This window comes from Coregonus lavaretus (genome assembly GCF_964263955.1).
Source record: "Coregonus lavaretus genome assembly, chromosome: 6".
NCBI classification, from domain to species: domain Eukaryota; kingdom Metazoa; phylum Chordata; class Actinopteri; order Salmoniformes; family Salmonidae; genus Coregonus; species Coregonus lavaretus.
Genome location: NC_139993.1, coordinates 2,903,173 through 2,923,972, shown reverse-complemented (window position 1 = coordinate 2,923,972; position 20,800 = coordinate 2,903,173). Strand labels below are relative to the sequence as shown.

The 20,800-nt window shown below is 42.5% G+C and overlaps 3 protein-coding genes across 4 annotated transcripts; 2 read left to right on the top strand and 1 right to left on the bottom strand.

Annotated features, from left to right (window-relative positions):
* Positions 1 to 337: 337 nt before the first annotated feature.
* On the top strand, positions 338 to 11,339 carry suz12b (SUZ12 polycomb repressive complex 2 subunit b; the record flags this gene model as incomplete). 2 transcript variants are annotated; one of them, XM_084163200.1, is made up of 17 exons in its annotated part: positions 338 to 584; positions 1,071 to 1,215; positions 1,561 to 1,607; positions 3,667 to 3,731; positions 4,140 to 4,208; positions 4,529 to 4,578; positions 4,730 to 4,815; positions 4,938 to 5,172; positions 5,824 to 5,929; positions 6,187 to 6,292; positions 6,558 to 6,735; positions 7,229 to 7,317; positions 7,562 to 7,705; positions 7,956 to 8,113; positions 8,442 to 8,640; positions 8,972 to 9,051; positions 9,394 to 11,339. In XM_084163200.1, 16 exons carry the CDS (start codon positions 1,086 to 1,088, stop codon positions 9,719 to 9,721), a joined length of 2,070 nt encoding a protein of 689 aa, XP_084019326.1. In that variant the 3' UTR covers positions 9,722 to 11,339. The 2 variants fall into 2 exon arrangements, with proteins under 2 accessions (XP_084019326.1, XP_084019325.1); XM_084163199.1 differs by lacking the exon at positions 338 to 584 and having other exon boundaries at positions 1,056 to 1,215.
* A 234-nt stretch (positions 11,340 to 11,573) lies between these two features.
* On the top strand, positions 11,574 to 18,001 carry atad5b (ATPase family AAA domain containing 5b). Its single transcript, XM_084163063.1, is given in 16 exon segments — positions 11,574 to 12,759; positions 12,884 to 13,240; positions 13,428 to 13,524; positions 13,613 to 13,701; positions 13,860 to 14,008; positions 14,320 to 14,491; positions 14,645 to 14,836; positions 15,121 to 15,266; positions 15,379 to 15,472; positions 15,540 to 15,604; positions 15,711 to 15,774; positions 15,777 to 15,914; positions 16,058 to 16,204; positions 16,406 to 17,162; positions 17,431 to 17,583; positions 17,741 to 18,001. Coding segments are annotated over 16 exon segments (3,402 nt in total). The 5' UTR covers positions 11,574 to 12,056; the 3' UTR covers positions 17,820 to 18,001.
* Positions 18,002 to 18,147: 146 nt separating this feature from the next.
* Positions 18,148 to 20,373, bottom strand: tefm (transcription elongation factor, mitochondrial). Its single transcript, XM_084163587.1, has 4 exons — positions 20,241 to 20,373; positions 19,586 to 20,061; positions 19,261 to 19,410; positions 18,148 to 19,065 (listed from the first exon to the last, which is right to left on the bottom strand). The coding sequence occupies exons 1-4, from the start codon at positions 20,281 to 20,283 to the stop codon at positions 18,625 to 18,627; spliced, it is 1,110 nt and encodes a 369-aa protein (XP_084019713.1). The 5' UTR covers positions 20,284 to 20,373; the 3' UTR covers positions 18,148 to 18,624.
* Between the last annotated feature and the right edge of the window lie 427 nt (positions 20,374 to 20,800).

Genomic DNA, 20,800 nt, shown 5'->3' with positions numbered 1-20,800 from the left:
ACATAGACATAGTACATTTCCTATCATTAGTCTTCTGGCTTGCACAAGTTCAGAACTGAGCATATTTGGCAACTGCTGTTTCTGCAACAAGTGTATTGATTTATAATTGACACCAGAAATATGCAAACGGCTAGGCTGAAAAGTAAACAAGCTTCATGAATCATGCCCGGTGGTTGGAAAGATTTCCCGCAAAATCGTTGAAAAGCAAGAGAAAGCGAGCGGCAATTTGCCTCTTCCACCGAACTTGATGGTGTCACTTACAGCTGTGTCTGCCCAATCACAAGTCTCAAATTCCATTTTCGAATTTCTATTGGATGAGAAGTATTTCTAGATGTCCAGTAAAGACCACACGATTTTAGCATAACGTGTAGCTCATCTGAAGTTTTAATGTTTTTCATATAATCAATAACATAATCTATTATTTTTATGTAAATATGATTTATGTACTTTACAAGTCGACTTTGTGTGAATAGTTGGAGGGAATACTGGACCGCAACATTTGGGATTTCTTCTCGTTAACCCACTATGCTAGTTTAGCTAGCAGCAGCTTGCTTCCTTGCTAATTTCATGGGTTGCCTGTGTTGGTGAGTCTCTAGCTGGCTAGCTAATCTTAGCTAATGTTAACAAGGTTAGCTTCAATGTTGTACAGTTAGATAGCAAATAATAATTTTGTGTTTTACCCGTTTCGAATATCACTCCCACACGTTTACTAGCTAACTAGTTTGTTATAATTTAGGACATTTTGACAATTTGTTTATGCTAGCTAGTTAGCCTTGCTGGCTAACTAGCTAATAAAAATCCAGATGCTGGAATTTGAGACATTACGGTAGTTAACTAGCTAACTAATGTGTTTATCTCTATCTTTCTTACAAGAAAATGTATGTGTGTAGTTAGCTATGATCTTTCATTTTATTATGGGATGTTGAAATTGAAAAATATGTTATACAAAGCCAGTACTAAAGTAGGTTAGGTAACTTGCTAACCCAACTAGCTGATATGATTATGCTTCCTTTGTTTTGAAAAGGACCATAATAATGTTTGTTTCATCTGCATGGATGCCCCATGTACAGCATTCAGGTGAAGTAATGAGTGGGAGCAGTTGTAAAGCGAACGGCGCCGTCTACCCGGCCTCCACAACTGTAATGACCACGGTGAAGAAGCCGAAGATGGAGCAGATTCAAGCCGACCATGAGTTGTTCCTACAGGCCTTTGAAAGTGAGTTGCAACACTTTTTACTTATACCAGGAAGTAACGATTTTAAGCCAGGTGGAAATCTTTGAAAATAACCAATTGAGTATCATTTTGATTTTGTTACTGTTGTCTACTTTTCTCACAACTAATATCAATGACACTGACTAATATGAGGCCTATCTCTGACTAAATTTGATTAGAAAGTGGGCCTGGAACCATAACATGCATAGGCGATATATCTGTGCGGCTCTGCAATACTATACAACTCTGTGAATACATTCATACCACAATTCTATTCAATAACTGACTAAAATCATTACAAATAAGATTATTGAGCAGGCTATGATTATTGTTATGATGTATTTGCAGAGCCAACTCAAATCTACAGATTTCTCCGCACAAGGAACCTGATTGCAGTAAGCCAATATTATATGCATAATATACATATATACAAAATGTACAGTGTTTTCAGAAAGTATTCACACCCCTTGACTTTTTCCATATTTTGTTGTGTTACAGCCTGAATTGGATTACATTTAGATTGTGTGTCACTGATATACACGGGGCGGCAGGTAGCTTAGTGGTTAAGAGCGTTGTGGCAGTAACCGAAAGGTCGCTGGTTCTAATCCCCGAGCCGACTAGGTGAAAAATCTCTGTGCCTTTGAGCAAGGCACTTAACCCTAATTGCTCCTGTAAATCGCTCTGGATGAGAGTGTCTGCTAAATGACTAAAAATGTAATACACAAAATACCCCATAATGTCAAAGTGGAATTATGGTTTTAGAATATATATTTTTTATTTTTATAATGAAAAGCTGAAATGTCTTGCGTGAATAAGTATTCAACCCCTTTGTTATGGCAAGGCTAAATAACTTCAGGAGTAAAAATGTGCTCAACAGGTCAGATAATAAGTTGCATGGAATAACTCTCTGTGCAATAGTGGTGTTTAACGTGATTTTTGAATGACTACCCCATCTCTGTACCCCACACGTACAATTATCTGTAAGGTGCCTCAGTCGAGCAGTGAATTTCAAGCACATATTCAACCACAAAGACCAGGAAAGTTTTCCAATGCCTCGCAAAGAAGGGCACCTATTGGTAGAGGGGTTCAAAAAAAGAAAGGAAAAAAAGCAGACATTGAATTTCCTTTGAACATAGTGAAGTTATTAATTACACTTTGGATGGTGTATCAATACATCCAGTCACTACAACGATACAGGCGTCCTTCCTAACTCAGTTGCCGGAGAGTAAGGAAACCGCTCAGGGCTATCACCATGAGGCCAATGGTGACTTTTTAAAACAGTTCCAGAGTTTAATGGCTATTATAGAAGAAAACTGAGGCTGGGTCAACAACATTGGAGTTACTCCACAATACTAACCTGAATGACAGAGTGAAATGAAGAAAGCCTGTACAGAATAAAAATATTCCAAAACATGCATCCTGTTTGCAATAAGGCACTAAAGTAAAACAGCAAAAAATGTGGCATAGAAATTAACTTTATGTCCTGAATACAAAGCGTTATGTTTGGGACAAATCCAACCCATCACTGAGTACCATGCTTCATATTTTCAAGCATGGTGGTGGCTGCATCATGTTATGGGTATGCTTGTCATCAGCAAGGAGTAGGGAGTCTTTTTGGATAAAAATAAAAGGAATAGAGCTAAGCACAGGCAAAGTCCTAGAGGAAAACCTGGTTCAGTCTGATTTTCAACAGACACTGGGAGACAAATCCACATTTCAGCAGGACAATAACCTAGAACGCAAAGCCAAATATACACTGGAGTTACTTACAAAGATGACATTGAATGTTCTTGAGTGGCCTAGTTACAGTTTTGACTTAACTAGGCTTGAAAATCTATGGCAAGTCTTGAAAATGGTAGTCTAGCAATGATCAACAACCAGCTTGACAGAGCTATAAGAATAATAAAAAAATTATGGGCAAATATTACATTTTTACATTTACATCATTTAGCAGACGCTCTTATACAGAGCGACTTACAAATTGGTGCATTCAACTTATGATAGCTAGTGGGACAACCACCTTTTTTTCCCTTTTTTATTATGGGGGTGGGGGAAGAAGGATTACTTTATACTATTCCAGGTTTGGACAGCTCTTAGACTTACCCAGAAAGACTCACAGTTGTAATTGCTGTCATTGTAACATGTATTGACTCAAGGGGTTGAATACCTATCTATTCAAAATATACTCGTGTTTTATTTTCCATAAATGTAATTATTTTTTTTTGAATTTTTCTTCCACTCTGACATTATAGTATATTGTGGACAAAAAATTCAATCCATTTTTTATCAAATTTTGTAACACAACAAAATGTGGAAAAAGTCAAGGGGTGTGAATACTTTCTGAAGGCACTCTATATATAATGATAGATATATTCATGTAATTTTCTTGATTTCTTTCTCATTTTCACAATGTCTAGTGTATTAATGATTAACCTCCAAATGCTTCCATTTTAGCCTATATTCTTGCACAGGACTCTTACCTTCATGACCCACAGAAACACTCGAACAAATGCTAAAAGGTAACATATTGTTCACTGATTGATCTGAAAGGGATCCGATGATTTTTATATGGTAGTAAGAAATGGTATAAAGTAGAACCTTAAAGATAAGAACCTCAAACTTACAGACTGGACGGTAACCAAACGGTCAATATCAAACCGGGACATGTATTAAATGCAAAAACAAACTTATGTAGGTTACACACAATGGTACACCTTGCTTACACGTGTAAATACGCAATCTATATTTTCTATAACGGTAGATGCGGTTATCAAGAGAATTTCAAAGTTACGGACGGCCATTGTACGGACCTCCAATCCCACCGTGTTCATATCTTTGAGGTCCTACTGTACTTTTTTTTTATCTCATCAAAATTAAAGCCACTTCTAAGGGCCTAATTTGTGCTGTGGTTGAACTTGTGTGCTCAGGAAAACGTTCAAGGTGGATGACATGCTGCTCAGAGTTGAGAAGATGAAGGGAGAGCAGGAATCTCACAGGTAAGAGTTAGGAGACATAACATATTATAAGATGTATTATAAGTTTTAATGGTTCATACATGCTTATAATAAGTTATAAAGTCTTGAGTCATATAGTTATAGTTTTCTTTTCATGTATTTTATTTGAGGTGTTTTCACTTTATTTAGACAGTAAGGAAATCAGAGGTGGAGACTGGCAAGTAGGAGAGAAACAATGGGAAGGGTGGGGATCGAACCCTGTTCTCTGGTGGGGAGCCTTATGTGACTTTTGCCTGGGAGTGTTACCACTACACCACAGCTCTGCATCTTTTCTAACTGTGTATTACTGCTTTTTCTTCTAGCCTGTCCTCGCACCTGCAGCTTACCTTCACTGGATTCTTCCATAAGGATGGTATGCCCACCAATACTCTCCTGTTTGCACCATGTTCAAATGCAATTTATTTGTATGCCTTATACCAATGTGTTGGTGTGATATTTTACAAAAACAGAAGAGACAAAAGGATGAAACATTACACTTTTTTAAAACTTTCTCCTTCTCACAGAAAAGCCATCTCAGAATTCAGAAAACGAACAAAGCTCGGTCTCTTTAGAGGTGCTACTTGTCAAAGTCTGCCATAAAAAACGAAAGGTAAAAACCACGCTTCGTTTCTCTCATATTGTTTCAATCAAGTGAAATTGTTTATAAACCAAACTCCTAACTCAACTCCTAGTTAAATCCTAACCTTTCTCCTTTAACATTGTTTTCCATAGGATGTCAGCTGCCCGGTGAAGCAAGTGCCTACAGGTAAAAAGCAAGTGCCTTTGAATCCTGACTGCAGCAACCAAACCAAGCCCGGCTCGCTGCCCTCCCTGCTGGTGTCCAGTAACGAGTTTGAGCCCAGCAACAGCCACATGGTCAAGTCCTACTCGCTCCTGTTCAGGGTCTTACGCACCGGGAGGAGGGACATGAACGGCCTTGTGAACGGCGAGGCCAACGAGAACATAGGCAAGTAGTTGCAAAAACACCCTCTGGGACGTTGGATGACTCACTAAAATTGAATGTCTGTCTCTGTTTGTTTGGAGAGAAAACAGATTAGTTGTTGGGAGATACCCATATATATATATACAGTACCAGTCAAAAGTTTGGACACACCTACTCATTCAAGGGTTTTTCTTAATTTTTACTATTTTCTACATTGTAGATTAACAGTGAAGACATCAAAACTATGAAATAACACATATGGAATCATGTAGTAACCAAAAAAGTGTTAAACAAATCAAAATCTATTTTATATTTGAGACTCTTCAAAATAGCCACCCTTTGCCTTGACAGCTTTGCACACTCTTGGCATTCTCTCAACCAGCTTCATGAGGTAGTCACCTGGAATGCATTTCAATTAACAGGTGTGCCTTGTTAAAAGTTAATTTGTGGAATTTCTTTCCTTCTTAATGTGTTTGAGCCAATCAGTTGTGTTGTGACAAGGTAGGGGTGGGATACAGAAGATATGAGAGAGAACAGATGAGTTGTAGGGAGATTTTATTTATATATATATATATATATAAATAAAATGTCGGCCATTTTGTTTTGATGATGTGGCATTCTTTTCTTGAGCCAAATGTCTCATTTTTGTTTGTTTGGTTTCTTTGCATTGTTCAGATCTGACAGAGATGCCCAGCAGAAAGAAGAGAAGCTCCGCCCACAGAGAAGATGGCGAGACCACAGAGACCTTTGTTGCACAGATGACTGTCTTTGACAAGAACAGGTAAACAACATACCATATATGGCAAAATGCTAGTCATTTATCCCCAGGTGGAAAATGTCATTACCAAGTTGCTGCTAAAGCTGCACTCTGACCTCAAGGATATTTAGCTGCTTGTGAGTGCCTTTTAAGGTGCTATAAACTCTGACCCCTATTTCTGAATTGAAACCATGACTGCATATATTCTATAACTGTTCACACTCAATGTTAAATGCATTACTTAGAGCGTATAGTTAATAAGGGACCTCTGTCATGTGCAGGAGATTGCAGCTGCTGGATGGGGAGTATGAAGTGTCCATGCAAGGGATGGAGGACTGCCCCGTCAGCAAGAAACGAGCCACATGGGAAACCATTCTGGATGGGAAGGTGAGTGTGCCAAAGGCATGTGTGTGTGCCAACCTAGCAGGCTTTGGTTCCAGCACTAAACATTTAATTACACTAATCAAAGTCTTGATAAGCGGTTGAGTAATTGAATCAGGGGTTGTTGTGCTGAGCTGAAACAACAGCTTGCCCAATCAGTAGCTCTCCAGCACCAGGGTTGGTGAAGACAACTATACTATCAGTAGGACACTCCACATCGAAATGTGTGTATGATGGTACTTTGACAATGTTTCCGGCTCTGCTCCCACAGAGGCTTCCACCGTTCGAGACGTTCTCTCAGGGACCCACGCTGCAGTTCACTCTGCGCTGGACAGGCGACGCCAGCGACAAGTCCACAGCCCCCGTGGCCAAGCCCCTAGCCACACGCAACTCTGATGGCTCCAGCCCCATGGAGAGCAGGCCCAGCACACTGAAATCTGCCCCGCTGGGTAAGAGACACAACACACTCAATAGCAACTTACTTGGTTTTTACCCTAAAGGAACAACACATTCTAACCTCCCATTAGATTCACTCACAACAATTTCAGTATACTGTTCTCTTGCCTTGACGTGACTCTAAATGTGTGTAGCTAAGGCTGCGTTTACACAGGCAGCCCAATTCTGATAATTTTTTCATTCATTGCTTTGACCAATCAGATCAGCTCTGAAAAAGATCTGATGTAAAAAGATCTGATGTGATTGGTCAAAAGGCCAATTAGTGGGGGGAAATCAGAATTGGGTTGCCTGTGTAAATGCAGCCTTGGTCACCATCTAACCAGTGCTAGAGCCATAAATATACTATGACTTTAACTTTACAATAAAATTGACCAGACCGACGTGCAGCTGCATCACTAGCATACTAGCATAATAATGTCCCTAAGATGGTTTGTGCTATCTATTAACCTCTGACTCCTTCATCTCTCCCTCCCCTCCCGGTTGTAGCTGTGAAGGCCTCTGTCAGCACAGACATTCAGATGAAAAGAGAACAGATCCTGTGTGAACCCAGGCAGAAACTGCGTATATTTTACCAGGTCTGTTCATGCACCAATATTAAATGTTTCACAGCGCTTTACATAGTAAGGGGGAAACTCACCTTATCCATCACTAATATGTAGCACACACCTGGTTATGATTATCATGATACACCTCTAAGTACAGGGGAAGAGTAGCGTAATATACTTAAATGTAAAACAAAATCTTGTTTGAGCATAACTCAGAATGGTTCAGTTTATTAATAAACCAGTAATGAACTTCCATCTTTTTGTCCCATGGCAGTTCCTGTACAACAACAACACGCGGCAGCAGACGGAGGCTAGAGACGACCTCCACTGTCCCTGGTGCACTCTGAACTGTAGGAAGCTTTACAGCCTGCTGAAACACCTCAAACAGTCCCACAGCCGCTTCATTTTCAATTACGTGGTGAGAGACTAGGGCTTTGTGTGTGGGTGTACAGGATTCACATGTTTGAACGTTTTCCTGTTTACCATTAACCTATGCTAATTTGGTATTTTGATGAACCCTATTCAGGTAAAAAAAATAGTTAAGAGTAAAGAGATTTTAAAGCCATCTACTACCAAGTACTTGGCATACTGTATGTTGAATATTTGAGTTGTCAAGAATATTGATAAATAGTTATTTGAATTGAATTGATGTGCCCCTGTGTCTCCAGCCTCACCCTAAAGGTGCTAGGATAGACGTGTCCATCAATGAGTGCTACGACGGCTCCTACGTGGGCAACCCCCAGGACATCCACAGCCAGCCCGGCTTCGCTTTCAGCCGCAACGGCCCCGTCAAGAGGACTGCCGTGACACATGTACTGGTGTGCAGGTAAAGAAGGCGTCTCCTGTCTCCACTTTCATCTCACTGGCTCTCACCCTCAGTCATCCAGTAGTAAGGATTGCATGTCAGAATCAAAGCACTGAAATAAAAAGATTAACTTGGTTATGTTCAGCCTCCTGGGGAATCATGTGAAAGGACAACTGCAATTTTGATTGGCTAACGTATTTCATATATCCTCACTTGGATGGTACCATCACAGCCATATAGCTAGCTGAGAATTTGTACACGTGTACCATTTGTCCACTAGCTTGCCTGCATGTGTGTACCTAACCTAACCACAGCCTCTGACCCCTAATGCATTGCTCCTGTCTTGTAGGCCCAAACGGACAAAGCCCAGCCTGTCAGAGTTCCTGGAGTCTGAGGATGGGGAGCTGGAGCAGCAGAGGACCTACGTGAGCGGACACAACCGTCTGTACTTCCACAGTGACAGCTGCATGCCCCTCAGACCCCAGGAGATGGATGTGGACAGCGAGGACGAGAGAGACCCAGAGTGGCTGAGAGAGAAGACCGCCACGGTCAGTCCTCTGCTCACATTGTTACTCAGACCCAGATGATGTATAATGGAGTAGAACACAAGAGAAAACATAACAATGACTGCCTGATGTTTAGAAAGAATGGCCCATATCCTAACTTGGGAGACATGCATGTCAAATGAGTATCCCATTGATATCAATGTATGATTTACATGAAAATCGAGCATCTCAAGATAGGATTACACCCTATATGAAGCCAACAGAAATGAATGTCGGCTTGAACTACAGCTGTGCTTTGCTTCTCTCATACTAAAATGTACCTTCTGGTTGTGTTGGTCTTTGCGTGACTAACGTATGAGTGTTCCGCCCACAGCAACTGGATGAGTTCACAGACGTCAACGAGGGCGAGAAGGAGGTGATGAAGCTGTGGAACCTGCACGTCATGAAGCATGGGTATGTACCTAAAAGCTGTGGGTATGTATCTCTAATCACTAGCCTCTTACGGCATTATAGTAGATCACTTAGAAATACACATACAGCCACATCACCTTGAAGAGTTTACCTCTTAACATGTGATATAAATGGTGTGTCTAAGTAAGGATAAAAACAGTAATCCTTATGTTACTGTAGTTAGATCATTTAGAATTCCACATAAAGCCATGACACTTTGAGAGATTACATCTAACATGGATAATGTATTTAAAAAGTTGTCCTTAATCTGAATCATTCTCTCTAGTAAATCAGTATTCTAACCTCATTTCCTCCCGTTGTGTTCTGTTTCCTGTCCGTATCTAGCTTCATAGCCGACAACCAGATGAACCAGGCCAGCATGCAGTTCGTGGAGAAGTGCGGCGCCTACATCGCCCGCCGCAACCTATGCCGCAACTTCCTGCTGCACCTGGTCAGCATGCACGACTTCAACCTGGTCTCCGTGGCCACCATCGACCGTGCCATGTCCCGCCTCCGCCACATCCAGGAGGAGCTGCCCAACGCCGGGGCGGACGACCAGGCTGACCGGGCCCTCATGGAGGGCGCCTGCAACGGCACCGCAATCGCCTGCAGCTCTGGCGGGGGCGGTGGGACCAAGCACGGCAAGAGGACAAAAAGCTCTGTGACTGATTGATGAACTGATGACATTTGGTGGCAGCAGTCGATCCCACCCATTCATTTTCATTGTTATAACTGTCACCCTTGGTGCTTAGTTAGGTGGGAGGAAGACATCAATCGAGGATTGTCTTGAATTGACTCAAAACATACAAATATAGCTACACACACAACACAGGCATATGAAGACTCACTATAATGTGAGGTTTTACCAAGTCATTATGCACCGTGAGCCAGTTGAGTGATTCTTGGTGGTTTCGGGGGTGTGAAGAAACTGGGGGAATCACTTGAAAGGTATTGTAATCATGGTTTGACTGCCTTTGTTATCACATTGTAATCAGAAACTATATTGAGTGGATATACAGTGTCATGCATATTGATAACATTGTCACTCTTAATGATCTGTATTCCATAACCCTGTCTGTTTGGCTCTAATGATCCTTTTAGTTGACTATTGTTTTAGCACTTGGTAATAATCTGTATTAGTGAATTGTTCTAAACTTGAGTTGAATCACCATTTTGTTTTTACTCTGTGCAACTGCATCAATTGTCAGATGCACCGTCTGTCTTGAATCCCCTGAAACCTTATTGGGATTTTATTTGTTTTGATTTGATGTATGTTGTTTCTCATGTTTCTGTTGATAATATCTTGAGTAATGGAGGATCAGTGGCCTCTGATATTTTGCAGACGAACAGATGCTACTCTCTGCATCCATAGTTTGAGGATATTAAGCCAAGATGCACCACAAACTGCCAGCACATTCACTCTTTCATGTAGACTGCTTAGCTCTTCTACAGGGGTGTGTTCACTAGGAACCAAGGGGAAGCAAACGGGACAAAGCGGGAAGGGACCTACCTGCATTTGTCCAATAGGAAACTCTTGTTTTTGTTGCAAAACGTTTTCTGTTGTGAAATGTTTTGCTACTGTGTGCACTAATGAATGCATCCCAGACAACAGGACTACAACCTATGGACGTTTTATGACATGCTGGAACCTGTATTATGGTTAAATTGGTTTGAGGGACATTGGGAACTCAAAAGCCGTTTTTGATGTTCATTTATCTTCTTCAACGGGTGAGCTAGGACGTGTTGGACAACACTCCTTACAGACACTTTGTATACATTGTAATAATGTCAATATCTAGCTATATCCCATTGTGAACCTGATTATCACTGATTATGGACATGTAGGATTTTTCTTCAAAGGCAATATGCTGTTTGTTTATTGGAAATGGGTCCTAGTTGATACGTGTCTATCCTACTATTAGGTTCCGTTTAAATGCCAAAGGGGGTGATTTTCAGTAAAGTCTCTCAGTTCTGCGTAATTTAAAAAAAAAACATTTCAAATCTTTAAATGACAAGTGGTGTATAAGCCTTAGCTGTATGTTTTTGCGTTGTGTGAGTGCACAAATTGAACAAAAGCAGTAGTTTTGTTGCTTCGTCGAACACCTTTTCCCTCAACTCCATGGACCAGTCTTTTACTCCCTCGTACCTTTATGCACGTTTTTGATCGGCTGGATATAAGGGTAGAAAACAATCAGTTCACCATATTGTCAAACCACCGTTGAAGTCGTGAACTATGTTATAAACTTTGGATATGGGGATTTTATATTTAAAATAAAATACATTTGACCTTGTCAGTTTTCTTTATTCATCTGATATCAACATTCATGAAAAATATATTACATTTTATGTTAAATGTGTCCATTTAGGTTAGCCTACTACCACAGATTTAGTAATTTACATGAAAACATTTTAATACAATTTCTGCAACTAACGTTACAGTGCCTAGGGGTGGGACCAAATATTAAATGAGCTAGTATTCAAGTTACTGTCAGATTGGCCGATCTGGGTTTGGCGCGTCTATGTGAACATACGGAAGTGGTAAATTACACAACATGTAAACATTTGGCTGCATGTGCTGGTTAATGTTTTAGGAAAAGCTAAATTCTGAAATTATTAGCGTAAACGTGTTTTGTATGTTTAAAGTTTTTCTCGATAGGCAGTCATTGACTTGTTCAGAAGCTCATGCCAGAAAGTAAAGTTGTCTAGCTAGCTAAATCTGTGTTTTTACAATGTGTCAACGGTTGTGAAAGTGCTACTTTATAGGTAACTATCTAGTCCAGCACCTTACGAAGACAAACGTGAAAGTAACTTTCATTTTGTCTTTCAATTCTAGTGAATGATATGAATAATAATATGCCATTTAGCAGACGCTTTTATCTAAATCGACTTACAGTCATGTGCGCATACATTTTTACGTATGGGTGCCCTATTGATGTGATTACAGTAATGGTGACAACTTCAGAAAATAATTTGATACAGAACGATGTGGTTATCACCCCTGCTTGGCCATGGAGAAGAAGGATGGGCGCCCAAAATCCAATGACATCACAAAGTACTTCAGTATAACCCCACAACCTCTTGGGAGGAAGAGACTAATTTCTGAGCAGGTGAAAGAGAAACCTAAGATGGCGCCTTGTCATATTGGGGGGTCTGATGATGAGGTGCCTCTCTCCGTGTCAAGGTCAACCAGTAGACTGCACAGACTCAAGCAGAACAGATACCCCAAAGCAAGAACAAGCCTCATCAAGGATAGCCCCTGCTCAGACCCTCCTAATAATGTTATAGTGATTTCAGAGTCAAGCTGCTCCAGTGCTGACACAGCGTTCAGGAGCAGGGAAGTGATGGGGTCTGTGGACCTGGCTCAAGTCACTGGCCAATGCCATGGAGCAGGAGTTGGACTTACATCTGGCAAGAATGAAATACCATGTACCCTCACAATTTTCACCAGGAAACGGGACACTAATAAGGCGAATAGTCCCCAACACTCACAGAGACGGATTTTGAATTGGTGGTCCAGCTCAACACTTAAACGCAACCAGACTGAGAGGGAGGGGTCAATTACTTCTGGCTGGAGAGATACGTTGTCAGGGTCTGTCTGCAAGGGGTCTCTTGAAGAGGTCAAAGTGTCTAACCCACTGTTCTCAGTCAGAAGAGTCTTCACTATGCTGCTGAAGAAATACAAAGAGAATTTACTGGAGTCGGAAAGTCCAGGTAAGATTGAGAGACTGTAGTTACCTCTATTCTATCTGTGTCATGTTCTTATTGTCATGTATACAGTCTGTGTGGGCCATATTCTTGTATCAGATTCAGTCTTACTGATCGCCTTTTCTTTCAGAGACAGAGATAGGCACTACATCTCCTCCTAGCTCTGTAGGAGAGAAGAGGAAACATCAGAATGAGAGGGAGGACCCTGAAACCGTACGCAAGCGCCAAAGGTCTAGCCCGCGGTTAGAGGAGACCAGCTTTACTGGGTATAGTTCCTCTTTAGAACACCAAGTCAGGGGGTCTCTTATCCCCTCTTCCAGGGGTCAGCCTAGAAGAAGCAGGCTGAGCCGAACACAAAGACTCAGGCAGCAACAGCACGAGAGTCAAGGTCTGGGGATAGGTCATGAACTGACCCCTAACCCACCAAACCAACCAGAATCTCCTCAGAAGGTATATCCTGCCCAACCACAGAGATGCCAAAGGAGAGGTGATGATTCTTAATACAGATTGTTGTTGAAACTACAATGTATTTACTTTTCTTTGTCTGATTTTGTATGTCCTAACTGTGTATGCCCCAGACCACTAGACTACCGAGGTGCTTTAGCTCTGTCATTGATTGGGATCTGCCAATGACCTTTAAGATATGTACCGTTCTTTATTTTTCTGTTGTGAAGTTCACAACATTGAGGATTTGCTGTGGACAGAGAAGTACCGCCCTCAGCACTCCAGTGACGTAATAGGCAACCCTACCTCTGTAAAGAAGCTACACAGGTGAGTTGCTAACACCACGGCTAGCTCCTTCATTGTTTAGCTTTTATAGCATGGTGTCTTAAATGCATTTCCTTATTTCTGTTTGCAGTTGGTTCAAGAAATGGAAACTGAGAGCTGACTCTGAAGAGAAGAGAAAAGAGCGGGAAAGGAAGCTAGAAGAAAACGCCAACAGCAATGGTAAAAATAGAACACTTTTAGATGTTATGAATTGGTGGGAAAAAATAGTAAAATAAAACCACCTACTGTATCATAAAAAAATTAAATAATCATCACTGACGATGAATCCTCCATGAATAACATTGATTGTAGTGTTGACCTCCGGTTTGGCTGTGCAGACTCGTGGGACTGTGGTGACTTCCAGGGAGAGGCTGGAGTGGAGGAGAACGGGGAGGAAGATCTGTGTAGCACCATGCTGATCACAGGACCTCCAGGAGTGGGCAAGACAGCCTCAGTATACGCCTGCGCTCAGGAGCTGGGCTTCAAGGTCAGTGTGAGACTACTTAGAAGACTTACAGTCCCATTCACATAGGACCTGCTGATTGGTGTTAGAGTATGGTACAAAGACATTCCTCTATTTTTAACTTTTAAATTACAGTTTGTGGATAATCAGATAAGATGGGTAAAGCAGAGAACCAGGAGAGGCCTACACATGTTCATTCAGTCATATGATTCACAGAAACAGGTTAGCTTTCATACGGGTGTATGCAGTCATCTTCTAACCTGTGGGTGCAGTATGACTAGTCATAATATATGTAAGATGGCTGTCTTGACTGCTCATTTCCTTGGCCTCTCCAGGTGTTCGAAGTGAACGCTTCCTCCCAGCGCAGTGGTCGCCACGTCCTGACTCAACTGAAAGAGGCCACCCAATCTCACCTGGTGGAGATCCAGGGAAGCACCACCCTCGAACCATCTCATCTCAGTAGCTACAACAGCAACAACACCTCAACTAAATCTGACACAGTAGCTGGTAAGCACCCCCCGCAACTGAAAAGTACTTAATTGCAGTCTAAGCATAACCATCTACTGAAAATCACTTATTTAAAGTGACAGGAGCTATTTTGTATAGTGTTTGTCCAATGGAGAATGTGGGTTAAACCTATTTTGTGCTCTCCTCACACAGGTAAAGTGGCCTCTCCCAGAAAGATTTTCTCACCCTCTAGGAAGGGGCCTCAGCCCCCTCGTAGCTCTCGCCATAAGATGGGTGGCAGTGCAGCCTCCATGATGCTGGCAAACTTCTTCAAGAAGAAGAGTAAACCAGAGATCATAGACAGCCCTTCATTATCTACAAAACAGGATGAACACCGACCCAACAGTTAAGAAAAACAGGAAACACCTTGAAAGTTTAGCATGTGTGGATCTTAGGAGACTGGTGGGAGGAGCTATAGGAGCACTGGCTCATTTGTAATGGCTGGAATGGAATAAATGGAACGGAGCCGAAAATGTGATTTCAGTAAGTTTGATGTGCTTGATACCGTTCCATTTATTCCATCGATTACAATTGCAATGAACCTGTCCTCCTATAGCTCCTCCCACCAGCCTCCTCTGGTGTGGCTATGGTTAGTCTTTTTGTTTAATCGTTGATATTATTTCCTACAGTTTTTGTCTCTCTCAAGACCGTGACCGTGAAGAAGGCAGATATTATTAACCCTAGGTTAGTCAGTCAACTGTCACCAGACATTGAAGAACCACCAACAGGTAGACAGAGTAAAAGGATGTCCACATCACTCATTCTATTTGAAGAGGTAAACCACACAACAGTCAGTTGTTTTATTTGTATAGCAGTTCTAGGTTGCAGACTTGACTGCAAAACTGTAGTTTTAATGAAGTGACCAAGCTGCACCTGCTCTCCCGCAGGTTGATGTCATATTCGATGATGATGTGGGATTCCTCACAGCAATCAAGACCTTCATGACGACAACCAAGAGACCTGTGATACTGACCACTAGTGGTGTGTGTATATATACTGAATAATATGAATTCAATCTGTATTGAAAATTAACACAAACTGTCTTCAGATCCCTCCTTCAGTGCAAAATTTGACGGCGACTTTAAAGCGATCCTTTTTAAAACACCTTCAGTGGTAGGTAAAGCATCTAGGCACCATTGCGTCCCCTCAACTAATGTGCATGATATGATATGAAGCTGCTACTCCATTGTGTTTCTGTCTGTGTCATGCCCCCTCCCAGGTGAATGTTTGCAGTTACCTGCAGCTGCTGTGTCTGGCTGAGAACGTAAGGACGGATCCTGGGGACTCACCTCTCTGGTGAGCGTGAACCAGGGAGACATCAGACGTAGCCTACTGCAGCTGCAGCTCTGGGTCTGCAGTGGAGGAGGACAAGTCTCTCAGAGGGCAACCCCACTGAAGGACCCTGCAGGTGGTGTGTATGGAAGTGAGTAAGTGATGACTAACTATTAACTGACTAACTTCAATGGCTAGGTGTGTTGGTATATCACATGTATTGTGAACCCTTAGTTTTCTTGGTCCCTGTCAAGTCTTACAATTGAATCACTTGATTGTTTTGGTGAACCCTAGCTCTGGGTGTTGCTGAAGTGGAAGACAGTGCAGTGGGTGAAAATACTTCTCCCCGCCATCCTCCCTGTGATGTGGGCTGCACTCAGAGCATGCTGGGGCTCCTGAACTCTGACCACAGCCATGACCTGCAGACCACTCTAAAGGCACGTAACCTCAGAGGCCCTGTGGCCTCACAATACTGATCCACAGGGATTTAAATAACTTTAACTAGATGAACATCCAATGCTTTTATTCAGGTAACAACATTGAATGACAGTCTAACTGTATGAGGTGCCTTTCTCTTTGATTCCTCAGTGCCAATCCTGGGCTAAACCAGACATTGTCAAGCTGATGGAGATCCTTACTTAGAGCTGGAGGAGAGGTGTAGCTCTGCTCTACTCAAACCTGGAGCTCCTCCTTCCCAGCCCAGTCCTCTCCTCACTGCAAAGAAAATGACTCGCCCTAGGCTTCAGAGTGAGCCAACACCCCCTGACATCCACCCCCACCCTCAGATCCCACTGATCCTGGATCAGACCGGTCCAGTTAAGGTGTCCTCTGGCTCCAGGCTGAGGAGAAAGAAATGTGTGCCAACATCTGATTCCAGATCAGCTCACAGCATGTTAGTAAAGCCTTACAGAGCCTCACTGTCACTGAGGAGGACTCATCCAAGTACATCAAATATTACTGAGACTGTTAATGACAAACTTCTAACTGAGAAGAAGGCAGATGGGTTGGTGTACCACTGCTTAGGTGCAATAACTGACTTTATGGACCTCATGTCCTTCATTGATATATCTCTACCGAGTGAGTGTCCACATAAGGCAGGTCCATGCAGGCCAGGGGCTTTTCTCTGGACAGGGGCAGAGATTAAGGATGGACTGCTAGATGAGATGAGAGAGGAGGATCAGGGCTCCTGGAGGTGGGGTTGTGAGAGGACATTGGAGATCAAGGCTGCAGTAGAGGGCATGGGCTTCCAGAGGTGCCTAGCCAGGGTGTCTGAGGGCTGGACTGGATCCCAGAGGCTGGAGGGGGAGCAGAGGGGGAGGGTGATGGAGAAACTCACCCTCCCTGTCGCCCCACACAGACAGGGTTTCAGGGTCAGTCAGACCACTTCCTGTGATCCTAGGTGAGTGCAGTCTCCTGAGTGTTCTATCTATCTGGGTATTTTTTCACTCTGTAAGAAAAGCATTGGTGGCTAAATTACCGTATATTCTTATGTGAAGTTGGCACTCAAGTTGGTAATGTTGTTACAATTTGGTTCAAACGGCTAGTCAGAAATTAACATTATTGCAAACAAGACCTTCTGATATTACGTTACACTGAATATAACTTTCATTGTAAAGCTCCAGTTCCATTGAGTCACTGTGGTATCTGAACATCAGTTTGTCTTCCAGCATGGTCCAAAGGAGATATGACATCATCAGAACCGTCCTCTCAAGCAGAGCCTTCTGCACATTGGGAAGCAAGCAGGCTGTTGCCGTGGACTACCTGCCTGTCCTCCGCACCATCTGCCAATCAGAGAGAACTCAGGAACAGGGCCAAGGCAGGTGAGTCAATACACTGCATGAGAGCAGGAGGTGGACCTTATTCATTTCAACCAAGAGAAAACAAAGTTGGACCAAAAGCAGTTATAATTAAATAAGATTGCTTAGATGACTTAAAATGACCGATTTGTTGTATGAATGCTGTTTCTTTTTCTCCTAGGTTTCCGCATTACCTCAGCAGTACTCACCTGGGCCTCCCTAAGGCCACTGTGAGACTCCTTGCAGATTATTTCCCATGACAATGACCATTGAAGTCAGCAAGACTACACAAACAGATCTGAAACTACTAGGCAACATGTCTGGCTCTCTACACTGCATAACAGGGAGGTTAATGCTATCATCTCCCTATGTTAATGACTTATGATTTAGTGAATGTAGCCCATATGTGTTTTCATGATAGTTTGCTGTATATCTATTATACTGTACATTCATTCATGCTTATTACTTATTTTTTTTACATGAATTGAATGAGTGAGACGTTTAGGTTTCTACTGTATGCATTCAAAATGTATATTAACTGATGAAATACTATTTTTATATATTTATGCATAACAAAATAAAAACATGTATTTGTTACTTTTTATTTCACTCAGGTTCAGTGAGGTGGTGTTTAAAATCTGAGAGGTATTTCAGAGTCAGAAGGCATTATAAACATTTGTCCATAAAGATACAGATGCAGGTGGTCGCATGTGACATATCACTGTACACATTCAAGCCTGTTCTGCTTTACTATTGTCCCTGACAACATTTCTATTCATGGGAAAGTGAAGAAAACATGAGGTGTGGTGTCTGTATGAGGGGAGGCTTGAGTTCAGCTGTGGGGCCTGAACTGAGACCTCAAGTGCAATACCATCTGAGTGTACCGGTTGGAAGTGTTGTAGTATACATTTAAATATAAGATAGCATCAACTTCCATCAAGCCTCCAATATGCATGTCTCTCAGGGTAGCTCTGTGACCTTTGACCCCACCAGGTCACACATACTGTACACAGTCAACCGGTCTTTGTCTCTGGTGAAAATGGAGCATGGAAATTGTCTCTAACATTAACTCGATTCACTGAGCAGCTCGTAAAACGCCACAGCCTGCAAAATGGCGTCACACAGCTCCTCCCCCCGACTCCGCCCACCCATCTGGAAGGAGTTCCTGTATTTCACCAACAGGTTGTGAGGGAATGTCACCCTCGGAATCTTCTGAGTCACTGACTCCGTCATCATCTGTCGCACCGTCTGGGCCCCGCTGGTGCGTGACTCGCCCACCATGAGGTCAAAATGGCGGCCGACGGCGGTGCGCATCATGTTGAGCACCTTGGGTGGAGCAGTGATGTCAGGCTGGGTGTAGCGGGGCTCCAACAGGGCGAACAGCATAGCCTCCACTGTACGCATGTGAGCCATTACCGGGTACAGGGCGGTGTTCTGGAGGGAGATGGACGGCTTTTCCACAACGAAGAAGTCAGCCGTGGGGAGGTGGGATACCACACTGGAAATCTGGTGATGTTATGGCACATAATGAGATGTGATTCAGTACAGGAGTTAGGCTATTTGGATATTACAGTCAATGATTGTGCACTAAGCTGCAACCTAGCCCTGAGACATGGCTGTAGACTGACAACATAGTCATGCCTCAGGGCTAACCTACTTAAACAAATGCAAGAATACCTCGGTCGGAAACATTCAACTTACGTCATCCAAGTAGGCAGAAGCCATGTAGGTTCCCTTCAGGAAGTTGTGGCAATCCTCATGTTGCCACTCCAACACGTTCATGCCACGATCCACGTGCGCCCAGGCTATTTTATTCACTCCACACACAATAGACACTATGGTATTTGCTTCCTGGAAGAAAGACAAAAATGGATTAATACACATGTAATAACACTGACATGTAGTATTTTTGTGGTGACGTGACTGAGGGGGTACAGACAGCGGTGACTGACCCTGTGGGCTGCTCTACCACCTGTGTCATCAACGTCCAGACCTCAAGGCCATCACTCTAGCTAAATCATCTTACCTCTAGCCAGGTCCTTTCCACTTCTGGTCTGATGAACTTGGCAAGCTGGACCTTTACTTTTCTTTTCTCCTTCTTCTCCGGAGGGTTGAGGATGGAGTTGAAGACAATGACAGCACTTTTGTGTTTCAGAAGCGGCACATTTATGACGCTTTCGAGATTTTTAAAAGGTCCATTTCTAGTCCTGTATTCCACAATGTTGACAGACTTGCGGCCACGAAGGAGCTTGACAGCGGCGAGTTCCGACTCTGCCGCATTGTTGAGGAGCTGCAGAATGACATCTCGCTGCTCTGACGTGTAGTATGCGTCCAGCGACTTGTTGTCATGATTGCAAGGAGTAATAGAAGAAGAGAGGGTGCCATTCAGGGTTTCAAAGCCTGCTACTGGGATCCGACTCCTCCAGCAGCACGTGCAGTTGAGATATCGGAATTCTAGTTCGGGGAGCGAGCCCTGGGGTCGGTAGAATAAGCCATACTGCCCTGCAAGAATAGAGGGGAAACATACAATAGGTGCGGAAAATACATTGCGAGTGATTGAACGAATGACATGAACACCCCTCATTACAAACACAAGAACCAGCTAACAAATAGCACCGGACAAAATTGTAATTAAGAAGTTACGAGAGACTTGACGGCTTGAATAAAACATTTGTGTATACCTCTCCGGGCGACTAATGATATAAATCGCCTTGCAACCCACATTGTAATCGTGGTTTTAGAGGTAATTCATCTTCTAAACATCAATGCAGGTTACAAAACTTTTGCCCTTTAGTTGTTCGCCGGTCTCACTCCGATGCAGAAACAAGGATCATGCATAATTTGTTCCTAGGCACTTTATGTTCCCCTCGCTCTCCAGGTTCTTTATGCTGCATGTGAGATCTCACTGACTTTCATCTCAAGTGCAAACTTCTTCAAAGCTGACTTCGTTTTTATTAAGATATTTTATTTAGTTAAATTTCAATATGAATATGAATAAATGTTGGTGACATTATTTAAACATTAGATATTATCTCGATATATTTTGTTGGAATATAGACCATACAATCAATTACGGTAGTTTTTCTTAGATATTACTATTCTGTCAGGCTTACTTGTCTTTTTATAAATAATGCGTAATATGGTAACGCCTTTTTCACTTCCCCTGCTCATTGTTATTTGAATAGTGAGTGTTTGAGTGGAGAACAATAAACTTAATGTTGCTATGCCAGTGAGAAAAGGA

Coding starts and splice junctions, on each gene's coding strand:
- tefm (XM_084163587.1), bottom strand. CDS start 20,283: ATGTGGGTTGCAAGGCGATTTATATCATTAGTCGCCCGGAGAG. Junction 19,411..19,585: donor TGGAAAGGACCTGGCTAGAG/GTAAGATGATTT, acceptor TCTTTCTTCCAG/GAAGCAAATACCATAGTGTC. Junction 19,066..19,260: donor CTTCTGCCTACTTGGATGAC/GTAAGTTGAATG, acceptor TAACATCACCAG/ATTTCCAGTGTGGTATCCCA.